Source organism: Schistocerca serialis, chromosome 7 (assembly GCF_023864345.2).
Source record: "Schistocerca serialis cubense isolate TAMUIC-IGC-003099 chromosome 7, iqSchSeri2.2, whole genome shotgun sequence".
Classification (NCBI taxonomy): domain Eukaryota; kingdom Metazoa; phylum Arthropoda; class Insecta; order Orthoptera; family Acrididae; genus Schistocerca; species Schistocerca serialis.
Window position 1 is genome coordinate 526,611,029 of NC_064644.1, and position 18,673 is coordinate 526,629,701.

Consider the following 18,673-nt stretch of genomic DNA (forward strand, 5'->3'; position numbering starts at 1 on the left):
AAAAAAAAGCTTGATTTTTGGTATAGACATCTTTCAATTGCTCAGTTGCTCCCCTTTTCAGTGAGTGGTTGTTTTTAATCAGTTTCCAATACTGTACTGAAACACATTAATATTTTCGTAGGACTATGTTGCTTTAATTCTAACCAAATACAGGTGTCTCAGGCTCAAGCATTAAGGTATTAGGTTGAAATTTTGTTTTTGCACGTTTGAAAAACATGGCACAGCTTTCAGTATACGATAAGAAAACAGAATACTTTATACATCTCAGAATAAATTTTTTGACTCATGCTTCATATTTCTTAATCTTGATATATAATACTATTTTAACATAGTGATAATTTAATACAATTTTAGTTTTACACATAACAAACCAAGTAATCCCATTTTCTATATGTAAATGTTTCTAGTTTTTATAGAATAGTTACTCAGTGAGTAACATACCTAGAAGAAAGATGCCTATAATGACAGTAAGCAGAAGTTCTTGTAGAATACATTAATGTAGCACTGGACATTATAATAGGGGCTTAGAGGAAAATAATTTTAGATTAGACAGATGAAATCACCTCAGAAAGAAAACAGTGAAGATAATTTCACTGAGCACGTTTGACAGCACAAGTAAAATAACAACCATGTTTCATATATTAAATCTGTAAGTACATGTTAATCAGTTTTACAAAAGTCACAAGCCTTGGAAAAGTCAACAGAAAGAAGGCTTCAGAAGCAGAAGATTATGAGAAACAAGTTATTTCTGACCATCACCAGGCAATGCCCACAACACATACCTGAGCCTCTATTTTTCACATACCACACAATAATCAAAGAGCACAAGGATAACAAATGCAGTTGTAACAGGCAGAAAGTAAAATCTGACACTGTGGGAATTAAAGTAGTTCAACTGGACTAATTGGCATAATCAATAAAGCAATCACATCAGGTGTTAAATCAATAATGACACATTCATTTATGCATATATATCTCGAGACCTGGAAGTCAGCAGAAAGGAGGTTTGGATCTGAGGCAGAAGAATGTGCAGCCCAATGAGAAAAACAAGTTGTTGCAGACCATCACCAGAGAAATGTCCACATGACAAACCTGAGCCTCGATTTCCATGTGGCATGTTTCCATAGCTTTGCACACAGCTGCACTCTGACGCCTCAGTTGAATGAGCAGCAACACAAGTTCTTCGTGAGTCCTCCCCAGCAGTTCACCAGCTGACACATGCAGCCCAGCTTCTTCCTGATGTACACAATACAAAATTCTTTTCCTCTTAAGTGTCCCCTTGGTACTTTATTGTGGTCATTGACTACTATGAACTTATAAAAGGCAGATCTGAATTTGTACTGCCCAAATGTAAATATAATGTGGTAGTTTACACTTAAGATGGAACAAGAAATTTATTTTCAGTAATTCTGCCAATAAGAAAAAAATCCCTTGAATGATTATAAAAAGTAGTGTAGAGCTAATTCACTTTCAAAATAATGCCAGTATTCTGGTCAAATGAACTGGGCGCGTAAGACATGTTTTAGAAGGAATCGTCTGTCAGTCTAGTTCCCGTGGGAAACTTTTCTTTTCTGTGTCAAGGCAGACCGGGTATACTATCAAGAAATACAATCTGTCTGTAATACCTAAGACCCAAGATGCTGTGGAAACAAATTTCCATGAAAAGTATACTACACCACTCTGTGAGGAGCAATATTAAACTTTAAATGAATGATGTTCCTCCTAAGAGGTGTCAGTCATATTTTGTCTGGTCTTTCAGCAGATACTGATAGTTCCAGTTCAGTGTGCAATTGGAGTCAGCTGAAACAAATACCACTCATGTGATGCCCAGCATCATCACAAAGCAACAAACAAAATACTCTTAAAGCAGAATTTTACAAGCCTATTTGATAAAGTGGTCGCAGATTAGTCTAGTGCGATGTTCATTTTATCAATATGTATTAATAGGACCAGTAAAACACAGAGACTTGCCAATACCCAAGCAGTGATAACACTGCCCTTGCCCGTGCTGATCGCTACCTCCCAGTTTAGAAGCAGCGCTGCCCAGTCACTCCTGAAGTACTTCGTGTTTTACTGTCTCTGTTAATATATATTGATAAAACAAATATCACACAAGATTAATTTGGGACTAGATTAATTTCTGAGCAATCTATCAAATGGGCATATAATTTTCTACTTTAAAAATCATTTTGTTCATAATGAGAAACCAACGATGGTTTATGCCGGCACTGGGCCTCCTCACATAAAAGATGTGATCAGCAGTATCTGTTGAGGTGACTCCAGCTACACACTGCGAATATAAAATTGCAAAAATCTGCTGAAACACCACAGAAAATGCACCTGACGACTCTTTGGACAGACACCCTGTATATCCTCTTTTATGTTAAGGCTATAATAAACTATTGAAACAGAATTTCTTTGGAAAAGTTAAGGCGGACACAAAACCACATGACAATTATTTCTAATTCTGAAATAAATTTCAGTATGAGAATTGTCAGGAAAAATGGTCAACATTGAAGAAATGAAGAGTTTTATGAAGTTATTGGTGTCTACTAAACTTTCTGCACCTAAACATAGTAAGATTTCTTGCATTTGATTTTTTCTCAGTATTCTGGCTCTAGCTGATATTACCAACCTTTTATAAGTCTTCAACAGCAAAAGGAGCTACTTCTACAATATGCTACACATATATCATAACTTCAGCCAATTAAAATTTTAGGCTCAATTCATTTATTATATTCTGTTAATCCAGTCTTGAAGGAAAACTTAAGAAATGATGAACGAGTCAAAGCACACAGAAACTTCATAAATACTGTAGGTAAATATCATTAAACTATTAACTAATTTTGCTTACTCAACAAAATTTATCAGCTCAGTCAGATTCAAAAACTGAAGTACTGTTATAACATTCTTACATACAGACTAGTGCATGTTCATTCAAATTCACTTTCACATGTATCCGACTATTTTTGCAGCTAATTTCCATTAGCATTTCATGATGTGGAATGTCATCTTCAGTATGTGTAGCACACATCCCTTCCAGCAACGCCTTTGCCTATTTGCATACAACATTCTTCGCATGTTAATCTAAAGCAAAATACTTCCTACCAGCATACTGAAAAACTGGTGAAAAGAAAGGGGTCCCTTCACATTAAGCCATGATGGTTCATAATATTCTAAAAAAAACTGTTTTGAGGAGCCAGATTGTTTAGTGTGTGGTGTTGGTCAAACATTATAGTGCAGCACCTTTTCAATAGCCATTCCAATTCTCTTGTCTTGCATGGATTTTTGAGGCCTTTTGAGTGTCTTCCAATATAAGAGCCTACATTTTTCCTCTGCTCGTGAGAAAATGGTGTAACGATTTCATTTGACTCAGCAGCCCATTGCAAGTATTTCACTTGGACGCCACTTCCGCAACTACTGTTTTAAAGTGGAATCCACGCCACATGTCTTTCCAGCCAAATGATTAAATCAAGGTGAAGGCACCATTACATCAATCCGCTTTTCAATTCTGATGTTATGCTCAACCTGAGAAAAACCTGAAGTCAACTGAACGCAATTTATTCTACAGTCATCAATAAACACTTATGGTGATAATCTAGCATAGAAGAACTCCCAAAAATTAAATAGGTCAATTATAGTTTCAACAGTTTGGTTGTTTGTTGGAGCATCTTCAGACATTCTACTTCACCTAGTCTCTGCATGACATAACATTAGCTAACCACAATCAATCATACAAGGGTAATCATTCTGTAGATTTTGATGAACTCATGTTTCTCAAAAGCGGGAGAGGAGACGTCCATGCTTGGTAGATAGGGAATTGCATACTTCATGTTCATGCAATCCTCTAGTTATCATTCAATATGACAGAAAGCACTCAAACTACACAGATTGCGATAAACCTCTATTCTAACAATTCTCGTTATTCAGCCCTTAGTAGTCACCACATGTGCATACGGAGCATGTTGTCAGCACACCATTCTACCGGCCCTTGTTAGCTTTCATGACAGGTGAAGCTATGTCTCAGTCTCTAGCTCCTCAATTGGCCTCACAAGGGCTGAGTGCACCCCACTTGCCAACAGAACTCGGTAGACGTGGACGGTGACCCATTCAAGTACTAGAGAAGCACGAGAGCGCTTAACTTCGGTGATCTGATGAAAACCAGTGTTACCACTGCAACAAGGCCGTTGGGGCAGATACTATGAAAGGGTATAACAAATCTCTTCAAAATTTTGCTGAAGAGCAAGTGACCATGCAATCAGGAAATGTTGACATAGTCTGGAGGCAAGAGGAGCTGTTCATGAGCAGTTTGGAGTTGCGGCAGTTAACGCTGTTCGGATTCTGTGTTCCAATGTAGACAGAGAGATATTATTTTCTAACTGCAGTATGAAGTGTCGACATGTCGGTGGCATGATCTCTTTACAGACAACGTGTAAATTAAGGCCATGTTAGCATTTGAAAAACTGTGTGCAGTGTTTGCCTGAAAACCTACTTGTCTTAAAGTGTTATTTTTTAACATAAATGTTTTTCTTCTTTCTTCTAAGGTACTGCAGTGTAAATTGTATACTAAATACAATTCAACATAACATAAAAAAGTGGCTGAACAGGTCGAAAATAAATAATCGAAAAGGGAAACAAGCTGGCAGTAAATAACACCAAAATCCACGAACAACAGCACTGAAATTGGTTATACAAAAAAAAAAAAAAAAACTTTTTCCTGTCCCTGGTTAAAAGTAGCAGAACTTGTAATACTTCGGAAAAGAGAACAGATATATTAAATGCTGTGGTTCTTCTAAAGGTAGCTTGACACCTGCATAGCCACCATGATGCTTATGAAAGAGCAACACTTACATGCTACAAGAACAGAGGACTCTCTACAGTGAATATTGATTCCTGCCAAACGCCTAAAAGGAATTCTGAGTCCTTAAATGTAGGCAATTTATTTAGGATAACTATATTTCTCGTCTTAATACTAGACAAGGAGGCCAAGTCTATAGAGAAATTACACAGTCCAGTCACAGTAGTGTTCGACGTCAACATGCAACACACACTCACAGGCGGTAGGCGGCAGCACTAACAGTGGAGGGTATATAAACAGTATCGCGGAGACGCGGATAAAGGACCCCGTCATTGTCGTAAAGCGGAAACGTAGCGATTTATCTGACGTCAAAAAGGGCATGTCCACTAACATTAATGTGACTGGAGACTGCATTTTTGTGTCTTGCATTGTAGCTATATAAATCATTTCATCATCAGCACTTGCCTCTGGATCACCGGCTCCCAGGTTCGATTCCCGGCCGGGTTGGGGATTTCCTCTGCCCGGGGACCGGGTGTTTGTGTTGTCCTCATCATTTCACCATCATTACCAGATTGGACTGTGTAAAAATTGTGACTTTGTACGGGCGCTGAAGACCGAGCAGTTGAGCACCCCACAAACCAAACAACATCATCAGCACTAAAGACTATTAAGAATGTAGCTTGCTGTCTCAGAGGTTGAAATGGAAATGCCGTGTGGCTAGGGCTTCCCGTCGGGTAGACCGTTCGCCTGGTGCAAGTCTTTCGAGTTGACGTCACATCGGCGACTTGCGTGTCGATGGTGATGAAATGATGATGATAAGGACAACACAACACCCAGTCCCTGAACGGAGAAAAATCTCCGACGCAGCCGGGAATCGAACCCAGGCCCTTGGGATTGACATTCTGCCGCGCTGACCACTGAGCTACCAGGAGCGGACGTCTCAGTGGCTAAGTACCAAACTTCTACTCCAGAGGTCTGAACGTACGATCCGCGGACAGTGCTAGAGTTTCTCGCATCTTTCGGCTCTGGTAACGATTTGTCAATGTGAAAATTTTCCGATGAGCACCGTAGTTCAGAGTTCGTCTATAAGTGACAGGGTCAGTCACTTGAAAGACTGAAGGACCATGCGTAGCATGGGTAAATCACCACAGCGTTCAACCCCACTTTCGGGTTGAGCACAGCTTTGTTCTGTTGAACAGTAAGCAGAAAATGAACTGGGAAAAAATAAACGGGGAAGAGAAGGTAGGAAGTCAAAGATATTTCAAGACGCCTCTGCAGGCGGTGTGGATTCGTTGTTTACACTTTATAGATGAACCAGCTGCCTGTCCCAGCTTTGCGCGGGTAGCACTAAGTACCTATGGCTACGATTTTTTTTTATAATATGTAATGCGGAGCGAGTTAATCCATGGTGCTCTCGATTGGAGTGACGTAGCGCCTCGCTTTCGGAACAAGTTTCGAAAGAGCAAGTTAAGTCCTGATGCCGCAAAAACTATCGTCTCAATATCTTCATTGGTTTCTTGAGACCGCATTGTCCGCAGTCTTTTAGCTATTCTGTAGTATTCAGAAATACACGGCTGTTTTCTCGGCATTTGTATACGTAAAAAAAAAACGAGATCAAAACGTAATTAGTAGGCACTCAAATCGCCTTCAGCCTTGCCACCGTGATAACACCGGTTCCAGTCAGATCACCGAAGTTAAGCACTGTCAGGCTGGGCTGGCACTTGGGTGGGTGACCATCCGGTCTGCCGAGTGCCGTTGGCAAACGGGGTGCACTCAGCCCTTGTGAGGCAAACTGAGGAGCTACTTGATGGAGAAGTAGCGGCTCCGGTCTCGGGAACTGACATACAGCCGGGAGAGCGGTGCATTGAACACCTGCCCCTCCATATCCGCATCCAGTGACGGCTGTGAGCTGAGGATGACAGGGCAGCCGGTCGGTACTGTTGGGTCTTCACGGCCTGTTCGGGTGGAGTTTTTAGTTTCAGGAATCCAGATCGCAAAGCAAACTCGATAGATTCGTTTTTTCTAGCACAGAATACAAATAAAACCTATCGAAAGCAGAAAACCAATGTCGTCATGTTTCAAATACACTAAGCGAAATCAATAACTTCGTGTATCTTAGCCAAGTAAATTCGCTATTAGTCTGTACCCGTACAGACAGGGCTGCGGCGCTTAATTCTGTCACTGACGTAAACTTCCAGAAGTACATCTGTTACTGCATAAAAAAAGAAACACCTAACAGCGCCGTCTATTGGTTCTTGGATGTATCATGAAACCAACAGCGTCATTAATTGGTTCTTTTGTGTACAACGCCGTGAAGATTAAGCGTCTGAAGTATTAAGAGGAACAGACGATTTCAGAAAAAAATTTTAATTTAGGTATATTTTTTCCCCGTCATCCAATATTGATGAAATAAAGCCTACACTTTGCCCCAAGCTACGATCAAGTTATCTGTGAAAACCCCCGAAAATTCCTGTGGTAGAGTCGGAGGTAAGCGCGTTCAAACAAAAAAATGGTTCAAATGGCTCTGAGCACTATGGGACTTAACTTCTGAGGTCATCAGTCCCCTAGAACTTAGAACTATTTAAACCTAACTAACCTAAGGACATCACACACATCCATGCCCGAGGCAGGATTCGAACCTGCGACCGTAGCGGTCGCTCGGCTCCAGACTGTAGCGCCTAGAACCGCACGGCCACTCCGGCTGGCGCGTTCAAACAGACAGATATGATTGTTTTACAGCGTTATTATTGTTGCTAAATACACTACTGGCCATTAAAATTCCTACGCCAAGAACAAATGCAGATGATAAACGGGTATTCATTGGACAAATACATTATACTAGAACTGACAAGTGATTACATGTTCACGAAATATGGGTGCATAGATCCAGAGAAATCAGTACCCAGAACAACCACCTCTGGCCGTAATAACGGCCTTGATACGCCTGGGCATTGAGTCAAACAGAGCTTGGATGGCGTGTACAGGTACAGCTGCCCGTGCAGCTTCAACACGATACCACAGTTCGTCAAGAGTAGTGACTGGCGTATTGTGATGAGCCAGTTGCTCGGCCACCATTGACCAGACGTTTTCAATTGGTGAGAGATCTGGAGAATGTGCTGGCCACGGCAGCAGTCGAACATTTTCTGTGTCCAGAAAGGCCGGTACAGGACCTGCAACATGCGGTCGTGCATTATCCTGCTCAAATGTAGGGTTTCGCAGGGATCAAATGAAGGGTAGAGCCACGGGTTGTAACACATCTGAAACATAACGTCCACTGTTCAAAGTGCCGTCAATGCGAACAAGAGGTGACCGAGACGTGTAACCAATGGCACCCCATACCATCACGCCGGGTGATACGCCAGTATGGTGATGACGAATACAAACTTCCAATGTGCGGTCATCGCGATATCACCAGACACGGATGCGACCATCATGATGCTGTAACCAGAACCTGGATTCATTGGAAAAAATGACGTTATGCCATTCGTGCACCCAGGTTCGCCGTTGAGTACACCATCGCAGGCGCTCCTGTCTGTGATGCAGCGTCAAGGGTAACCGCAGCCACAGTCTCCGAGCTGATAGTCCGTGCTGCTGCAAACGTCGTCGAACTGTTCTTGGAGATGGTTGTTGTCTTGCAAACATCCTCATCTGTCGACTCAGGGATCGAGACGTGGCTGCACGATCCGTTACAGCCATGTGGATAAGATGCCTGTCATGTCGACTGCTAGTGATACGAGGCCGTTGGGATCCAGCACTGCGTTCCGTATTACACTCCTGAACCCACCGATTGCATATTCTGCTAACAGTCACTGGATCTCGACCAACGCGAGCAGCAATGTCGCGATACGATAAACCGCAATCGCGATAGGCTACAATCCGACATTTTTCAAAGTCGGAAACGTGATGGTACGCATTTCTCCTCCTTACACGAGGCATCACAACAACGTTTCACCAGGCAACGCCGGTCAACTGCTGTTTGTGTATGAGAAATCGGTTGGAAACTTTCCTCATGTCAGCACGTTGTAGGTGTCGCCACCGGCGCCAACCTTGTGTGAATGCTCTGAAAAGCTAATCATTTGCATATGACAGCATATTCTTCCTGTCGGTTAAATTTCGCGTCTGTAGCACGTCATCTTCGTGGTGTACCAATTTTAATGGCCAGTAGTGTATATAAGTTAAAACTGTACTTGCCCCAGATGTCGACTGCTCCCCATGCAATCTGCAGTATTTCACTTACTACCCAATATAAGTATAAAATATGTAACGTGAAGGAGCTTTATGTGTGAACTGTATTCACAAGATGTTACACCAACACTGTGTTGCAGTGAAACACTGGCGTTGAGACAATATCCCATTTCACTACTTAACGAATGTTAGGCTACGAGTGCAAGCACAAACGTGAATGTAACGTACTGGTGCGGCGACGCCGGCCTGGCGGTCGGGCTTGTCCGGGGGCGGCTGCAGGTGCAGAGACATGGCGGAGGCGGCGCGCGGCGGCGGTGGCGGGGGCGGGCCCACCTCACGGCCCATCACGGACCCCGAACCGGATGCTGTGAACAAAACCCACTCAGCTGCTAAAATCTCACTAGCACAAACAGAACATAGAAAAGAGAAAGCCTGTTGTGTGACAAACATGCGTCTGGAACTAAACGTACTGACTGACATATATTTGTAATCAGCACAGAATAGATGCAGCAGATCATCTGGTTCAATAAAAGATTGTCTAGCGGCAGAATGGTAGGTGCTCACTTTCTTTTGGTTGTTCTTGATAGGGTATGAGGGAGTGATTGTACAGAGCTATCGTCGGCACCTACTTTAGCGGGAAACACAGAGAGGAGAAAAGGAGTACATTCGTCTAATGTAAAGTAAGATTAGGGTTTCAGGAGATGGAGCACAAACTAAGGTTGGACAAAGATGGAGGAAGCCGGCCGAGGTGGCCGAGCGGTTCTAGGTCGCAGGTTCGAATCCTGCCTCGGGCATGGATGTTTGTGCTGTCCTTAGGTTAGTTAGGTTTAAGTAGTTCCAAGTTCTAGGAGCCTGATGACCTCAGAAGTTCCATAGTGCTCAGAGCTATTTTTTGAAAGATGGAGGAAGGCAATCAGTCGTGTCCTTGTGAGTCCACTGCAACCGATAAGGGTACATCAAGTGAGGGACACGAGAGGGCAGCTGCCATCACTCCCGCCTCCCCGCCCTTCTGCCCAAGAAAAAAAATCATGATTTTCGCAAAATAGAACTAGTCTCGTCCCCCACCACGACCACAGACGTATCATGCACTGAGCCAAATTGGGGAGAAAAGAAACATAAGCCAAAACTCACCTAAGCGAAAGGGTCGGTTGACAGCACACAGTCCTCAGGCATGTAGCAATCGCCAATTTGGTGACTGGGATGAAGTGTGGCTAGGGGGAGTGTAAAGGGAGAAATACTAAATGCGCAAATTAAGTTGACACTCGGCGCTATGGCTGATGGGAGCGACCATAAAGGCACCACGCCAAGTCAGTTTGCGCGAATATTACACTAATGAGGCTCAGATGCATGTAGGCTACACGCAGCGAGTCTATTCGTTCATGCCACAGACAGCCCTGCTTCACGTAATCCTTGCAAAGAAAATTTGTGTTATCATTCGTCGCTGCCTTGTGTAGTTCCATTTTGTAATCTACTTGAAGCAAAACGTGCCCGAAGGACACTTTACAAGAATGCAGCTTGCAATGGTAACAACAACAATAATAAAGTGGCCCTGGGGTACTTGCACTAAGAAACCGTATATCGCGTTCAAATTTTGATCTCTGTCTGCCATGGCAAACCATCCATTCTCATATTAACAAGCCATTTCCCGCTCCTAGGGAGTGGAAGAAAGCACACTGCATGGATATTGTACCACAAAACGCTGTTGTACTACCAATACATAATTAATAACTCTCTCTCTTCGTTTATATGCATATAATGTAACGGAAATCAAAACGTTTCGTTGCGTTCATGAAATTTGTTACGATCTTGAAATTTTAGAAATTCCTTGGTCGTTTGCACACGGCCACATTCACTGCCTTGGAGTAGGAGCTACGATTTTCCTTAATCATTCAAGTACATAACCACAAAAATATTCATGGTATAAATATATTTCCTTTACAGACAGATTCCTTAGTTAAAAACGAGGAAATTATGTCTGGTAACCATGGACTCTAAATTGCTTAGCTTGAGAGCTATAATCTCTTGTTGGTCTTAGACGCCTCGAAACATATCTCTTCTACTGAAAGCTCTTCGCTTTCCATATTTTGGGAGGAGATAGCATAGATCAAATTTTTAAAAAATGTCCAGTAAACATGGGCTCTAAATGTGTGTTCAAATGTGTATGAATTCCTAAGGGACCGAACTCCTGAGGTCATCGGTCCATAGACTTACATACTACGTAAACTAACTTATGCTAAGAACAAGACACACACCCATGCCCGAGGGAGGACTCGAACCTCCGGCGGGAGCGGCCGCGCAATCCGTGACATGACGCCTCAAACCGGGCGGCCACTCCGTGCGGCTGGTCTCTAAAATACACACGTTAAGAGCTATGAACACTTGCTCCTCTTCGCTACTGTGAAACACGTCTTTGCTGTTGAACAAGTGCCCCTAGCCCTTAAGATATGAATTTTAGAGCCCATATTTCCTTGTTTTGGTGTAAGGAGCTTGTCCTCATAGTATGTAAATGGAATCCAGTTACAGCCTATATGTATACTTGTGATACCGAAGAACGAAACCATATATTGAAAGAGTCGTCAACTGACATGTTTCTCAGCTTCGGGAAACGTTCAGAAACTTATACAGTAGTGCAATAATGAAACGTTGGTAAAAACTTTCCAGTCTTATTAACAACGGAATTCTAAAGACATTAGACTGAATGGAAATGTTAAACTGCATCTCCCATGACCGGAACGTGCCACTAACCATCCCAAATGGAGCATCTGTTATGTGTAACATTATTCACTTACATGGGTCGTTCAATAAGTAATGCCCCACTTTTTTTCTCAGAACATGTTTATTGTTAAGAGTCAGAATTTGGTGAAAATATACATCAACGTGTCTTGTCCATGTCCTATTTTTCCACGTAGTCTCCATCACTTTCTATGGCAGTATGCCAACGTTGTGGAAGAGCAGCTATTCCCTGCTGGTAAAAGCTCTTGTCCTGTAGGGGTAGCCATATTTTCACTGCATGACTGACAATCTCGTCATCTTCAAAGTGAGTTGCCCGTAGGGAATTTTTAAGTGGTCCAAAGAGATGGAAGTCCGAGGGTGACAGGTCTTCACTGTAGGGTGGATGAAACAACAATGCCCAACCCAATTTGGCGATGTGTTCTCGGATTGTCAGACTTGTGTGTGTGGGCGTGCATTTTCGTGTTGGGGCAAGATTTCTGCTGGATTCTTGTCCCATCGACCAAGTCGGAAACGGTTCGTGAGTTTATTCAGAGTCTTCACGTACGCCTCTGAATTGATGGTTGACCCTCTTAGCATCACATCGAGAATGACGCCATCACAATCCCAGAAGACTGATACCATGACTTTTCCGGCGGCGGGGGTTGTCTTGAATTTCTTCTTTTCTGGTGAATGAGGATGATGACACTCCATAGACTGCCTTTTTGTTTCCGGCGCAAATTTGTGCACCGAAATTTCGTCCCCCGTAACGATCCGTGACAGAAAGTCCTCTCCGTCGGCCTCAGAACGCTCCGACAATTCAGATGAAATGGCCTTTCTTTGAATCTTGTGGGCCGCTGTGAGCTTTCGTGGAACCCATCGTGAACACCTCTTTGAATATCCGAGAGTCTCGATCATTGCAGACGCACTTCCAATGCTGAACGACAGCTGTAGAGCCAATTGTCGAGTTGTGATGTGCCGATCGGCACGAATAATGGCATCCGCACGATTCAGCATGTCTGGAGCAGTGGCTGTGACAGGACGTCCCGAGCGTGGCTGATCACGGAGCTCTGTTTCTGCATCTCCTGAGGCTGTACCTTTCTTTACCCATCGCCCAGCTGTACTCCTATCAACTGGAGCATCGCCATACACTGCATGCAAACGTTTATGGATGTTTACCACCGTTTCTTTTTCTGCACACAAGAATTCAATAGCAGCACGCTGCTTGTAACGTGAGTCGTATACAGACGCCATTTTGACGCTGTACTACGACTCTGCCATCTGCCAGAACGGTTTGAAACTTCATCGGCGCACAGAATAAACATCAAATGTGAAGCACCAACAAGGACGTTTGTCTGTTTATGTTAATGGATTTTTTTAAAAAATGTGCGGCATTACTCATCGAACGACCCTCTTTGTAAACCGAAAGAAGGATATTTCCGGATTATATTTCTGATTGCTACTACAATTCATATAGCCACAATAAGCTCCGAAGAACGAATTTTAAATGTGCTTCCCTCCCCCCAACCCCCCACCCCGAAAGCGCTCCCCTTATGTACACAAGACACAGATTCTTGGTGTGTTTATACATGCTATCCGCTTGACAGCGCTGCAGTAATGAAGTTGGTGGAAAACTGTCGTAGTTTCGCGACTTATGTCTAATGCTACGTTGACGACGTAGGGGAAACTGGGCATAAACTCTGGTTCTGGAGGATTGGGAAAGACAATCGGTCTTATTCCTTTTTCAAAACACTCATCCCTAAATGTGCCTTAATTTGATTTAGGAAAAACGCGGGAAAAGACCTAAATCTGGGTTTGTACCCCACTCCTGTTCGCTGACGACGTAATACACACGCGCCGTGCTGGCCTACTACACCAGCCGTTTGTGGTGTGGAGCAGCGCAGATCTGCCGAGCGCCTGCGTGGAATCCTTCTGGAGTGGTCCAGGTGGTTTCGGTGCGCGCCGATACGGTTGCCGGAGGAAGGGACGGCTTCCAATCGATGATGCGGTCCCAGTGTTCTGGCCAATTAGAGCGGCGGGGCGACGGCCCAAAGTGGGGGATTACCGAGGAAAGCGAGCAACCGCTGTAGACGCCGAACGCGGTTGCAACTTTTAATTAGCTCGTATTTCGTACATTCATCTGGACGTGTCCCTTTAATTAAATTAGCTCACAACAAGCGTTTTGTTATCTTTGTGAGCGAAATGAAATGACAGGGAGTATCACAAGTAATCCTGGAGCGCTGGCATTTTGGAAGTGTAGCAAAACACGATGAAGACATTATTTTTCTCGAATTTTCCAAAAGTATCTTAGGCATCATTTAGCTGCCATTAATATCTTACAAGACCACACAAATCCAGCAATTAACCCTATAACCAAGGTACTATAGTATCCGACTACTCGATTAATGCCAACATCTGGAGCACGGAACGCAGTTGAAACCTCACACAACACCCAGCCATCACGAGGCAGAGAAAATCCCTGACCCCGCCGGGAATCGAACCCGGGAACCCGGGCGTGGGAATACGTTTGTAACGCTTATCTTAGTGGGAGTAACTGGTCTAAAAGTGACATTTTACGATTATTATCCCATAATAATGTTTGATTTCTCCTGAAGAATTTGATGTATTATTTATCAAATAATTCAAATTGGAAGTGTACTTTTTATCTTTTCCAAGTTAACAGTGGAAGCGTCATAAAATAAAATCGTTCTACATTGTCTTACTTTACTATCTCTATCTCTGGAAGTATTCGATCTAGAAGGCTTTGGTTTCCAGCAGTTTATTCATTGATTTCATGTTCATGTCTTGTGTAAACAGAAGTGGCGATATTTCACTTTTTTCTTTTGTTTATCTCTTGTTTTTTTAGGTTAGTTGATTCTAACCCAAAAAAGAAGAGAGAAAAACGACAAAAAGTAATATAGCAGCATATTATATCTACCACATAATACATTTATTGTATGTATAAAAGGAAACATGTATTTCAGGCCACTGATGATGCTTCCCAAATACAAGAAGCAAATGGCAATAAACAAACTGCTTTCATTTAGTTGCTTAGACGGTACAAACCTCCACGGAGTTGCGGATATTCTTCGTGAACTCAAATGGGAATCTTTGGATGGAAGACGACTGCCTGCATGCCTTCGTACAAGTCCTAAGTTTCTTGTCTTCGCCGTCCTACACGAAATGTGCATTGGTGGCAATAGAATCGTTCTGCAGCCAGCTCCAAACGTCGGTCCTCTAAATTGTTGAGACAAAACGGATAAATGCACTGACTGACTTTTCACTGTTATTGCAATGTCTCAGTCTAACAAGGAAGACGTAGTTGGAAATTAAGAAATAAACACACGTTCGCATCTACGTTATAGATCAGGTGTGGGACACCAAATGGAGTCTTTCCCTTCGTAACACCGACTGAAATGACCCATAGGCCCTACTCATGGTTTTGAATCTCTGGAACTAGTAGCTGTCATTTTTATTGTCTTCTGTACAGAACGGTTCACCTATTCACGAATTACGACAAGTTATTTCGTTTAAGACCAGTAAATGTATTTCGCGTCATTTTTATTTTGGTCGCCTTATACACAAAAGTTAACATGGTAAAATGTTAACGCCTTTTCACTTGTTGGTAATCTTATAAGGATCATGAAATGCCAACTGACTCGTGCGAAACTTTCACACTTTTATAGGTTCAAATAATGACATTACTTGGAATAAGTGTAATCGTTGGGATAGAGTAGTTGTGGGAATGAAGAGAAAAATATTTAAAAATGAACCGAACGAAGTGAAATAATAATCATGAAAGTATGGTATGGTTGTGGGAATGAAGAGAAGACATCTTTAAAAATGAAAAGAACGACGCGAAACAATAATCATGAATCCATGATATATCCTTAGTTGTGAACAAAATTCTTTACAGTGCAGTAAAATACCTCGGTGTAAACGATAGTTACGTAAAAATGCAATCTTCGTGTACATTTTATTTTCCATTCTCTTCAAGGGATCCAGATGTTAGTTGATTTAGTTATCCTTGAAAAGGCTTCATACAATTGTCCATGAGTAAAGACGAGATTTGGTAAATACAATCCTGCTCTTTGAAGCGTTTGTCCTTGCGACTTGTTTATAACGATCGCAAATGCAATTTTATTAGGCAACTGTCGGGTTATCAGCTGAAAACACATGCTTGTTATCAGGTTGTGTTAAGTCTATTCGTTGTATTACAACAGTTTTCCCAGTGTCAATCAGCTGAGCGTTCATTGTAAACAGGGGGCCCGTGCGAAACTTTTGCACTTTTGAAGCTGTAAATAATGGCAGTATTTGGAATACGTGTAGCCGTTGGGATAAGGGTACTTGGCGACAATGACAAATATGTCTGTCGTTCCGGAAAGTATATTCGTTTAGATTAATCGACTTGTACGACGGGCAGAGAGATAACTGACTACCGCAGTGGTCACGCTTACTATCAATGACAACGCTGTTTACAAATTACCCAGTTAATAAGTGATTTAAAACACATAAAATGATATTTGTAATAAGATAGTTTGAAAAGGGAGTCTCTTATTCGTGATTAATAAGTTAGCTTCGTAAAATATTGGTATGAAGCTGGGCATGTATGATGCCCTGTTGCCTTTCACAATGAGAAGTATCTTTCATATTCAATTTTTCACAAATAGTAAGTTTTAGTGCAAAACAGCTATGCAGTGTCAGAGCCTGTAGAAAATCGTTCTAACGAGACATCATTCATTCTTGTACGTTTAGTTTGTGTTAAGGAAAAGGTATGTTGACGTGAGAAATAATATATAATTTTCCACGTTATTTGTTTATACTTCGCATCACACTACTTTTCTTCCCTTTGAATTAAGAATAATTTAGACGTTCTCGTCTGTAGTGTGTGCGGACATTTGCCACGCCGGACATTTGCCACGATTTTACCCGCTCCGAAGGGTTGGGTCTCTTGTCTACCCCTCCTCCTCCTCCTCCCCATCGCTTACTGAGCCTTTCCACTGGTTTACTTAACATAGAACCAGAATCTCTTTGGATTTTCCGCCACAGGTCTAGAGAGAGTTTCGTTGTGGAAACTATTAAATGCATCTCGCATTGAAATCCGCACCAAATTTCGAGCCTCAGTAAAACTTCGCCAATCTTGGAGATTATGCGTTCGTCTAAATTATACTTGCCTTTTCCGGTGCTTCAGCAGCAGCTTTCTGTCGTGTTTTGTGTACCATGGGGGAACAGTTCCGTCTCTAATTTATTTGGTATGACTCTCTCGAGTGCTGTTGATACTATTTCTTTGAACTTAAGCCACATATGGTCTTCACTTACATAGTTTGGAAGGATTGGAGACTGTCTCTTAGAAAGACGACAACTGAATTTTTAGTTGCTTTTATAAATAGATATACTTCTCGTTTAGTTTTGGTGAATTTCTTTGTTACGGAATTGAGCCTCGCTGCGACTATGTGTTCACTAATCCCTGTATCCGTCGTGATGCTCAGGATTATTTTGTGTTTTCATAACCATTTACAATTTGAATGGCCTCGTCAACTAATTGTTAAAAATAATTACAAAAAGCATTTAGAACAATTACGGAAGTTGTTTTCTATTTGCAATAGGTATGAAAATGTATTATTTTCTACATTCGGAAGGTAGATTGAAGTAACTGCCAACTATAATTGTATCAGTAGGGTACCTATTTGTGATGAGACTCAAGTTTTCTTTGAACTGTTCAGCATCTGTTTCATCTGAGACAGTTCATAGTTTATTCCGGTTGTCGAATATAGCCTCTGCCCATACTAAGTCACGGGAATTATCTGCTTCTAAGTCGATTGTGAGCTTACATTATTTTTCCTTAAGTTGTCCTTCTTGTTTCTGTTGTAGTGCAGATAATTACAATTACGGCTTTTCCCTCCAGAACCTAAGATGCTTTCTCTGTGACCCTGTAAATACCAGAGCTAAACAATATAGAACAACAACGTGCGTTACAAGTGTAGCATTCTGTATTACTTCATTTCCTTATTTCTAACTTTTTGAAATTTTACGTCGACTTTAGATGACATGTCAATCATAGATGTTCTTATCACTATTTAGTGAAAGTATTTCCAGTCATGTTTTGAACATTGTCCCGTTACACTTTATTAACTAACGTTTCGCCGCAAGGGATATCGCATTCCAGAGAGTAAATTAATATGGAGTACGTCGTCCTTCTTTTCAAACATTCACATACCCATTTAGAATTCCTTGTTGTCTTTTGGGCATGCAGTTGTAGTAATTAAAGTAGGCACAAATGCATTGATCAACGTTCGCAATCTCTTTACATCGTTCCTTTCTTGTTGCTCCCATGACGATGGACTGTTTAGATCGCAATCAGTAAGCGTGAAAGGAAGCTACCGTACAGACAGAGGAATCTGTATTTATACATGGCAGTACTAATTACATACTGACATAATCGTCGGTATTGCTTTCGTTTCCCAAAAGTTATAAATATTTCGATTTCGGAAAAGAAGCTCTGTATTTGGCCAAGATATCGAAGGAGAAGGTCACTTACGTACTGGTAATGGACTTACCTGAGGGATCGCTACCTGGCGAAGGGGCAAGAGTGGCAAATGTCCGGAATTCGTCTGTAGTCCCTGTTCCTCCCCCCCCCCCCCCCCTATTAGCCAAGACTCCTCCTGACAGTGAAGATGCGCCTGTTGCGCAGGTGCGAGTACGAGCCCGTGTGGAGCACGCAGCGGGCCGCCCGCCACGTCTTTTACGCTGTGTGCGCCCGACCTTCTCCAAACAACACTGGAAATAGGCCGTCGGCGCCAGAACGGGCCGTGACGGCACCTGTCCCTGTCCCAGTCTCCAGTGGTACGCTCGCGATACACAGGCGCAGCCTAACATCTGGTCGCAGTGTGGTAGGCCGCCGCGAGGGCGACGTCTGGCAAATACCGTAGCTCGCCACTGAGGCACGATCACTGCTGTCTCCATCACTACCACACGCCTTTG

At 42.4% G+C, this 18,673-nt stretch overlaps 1 protein-coding gene across 1 annotated transcript in view; it reads right to left on the minus strand.

Annotated features, from left to right (window-relative positions):
* Nucleotides 1-18,673, minus strand: part of LOC126413204 (zinc finger C3H1 domain-containing protein-like) — a 525,925-nt gene that overhangs the window by 106,487 nt on the left and 400,765 nt on the right. The window contains exons 5-6 of the mRNA XM_050083100.1: nucleotides 9,212-9,348; nucleotides 1,093-1,236 (exon numbers count right to left, since the gene is read on the minus strand). Coding sequence (XP_049939057.1) covers nucleotides 1,093-1,236; nucleotides 9,212-9,348 — 281 coding nt within the window. The remainder of the gene's footprint in view (nucleotides 1-1,092; nucleotides 1,237-9,211; nucleotides 9,349-18,673) is intronic.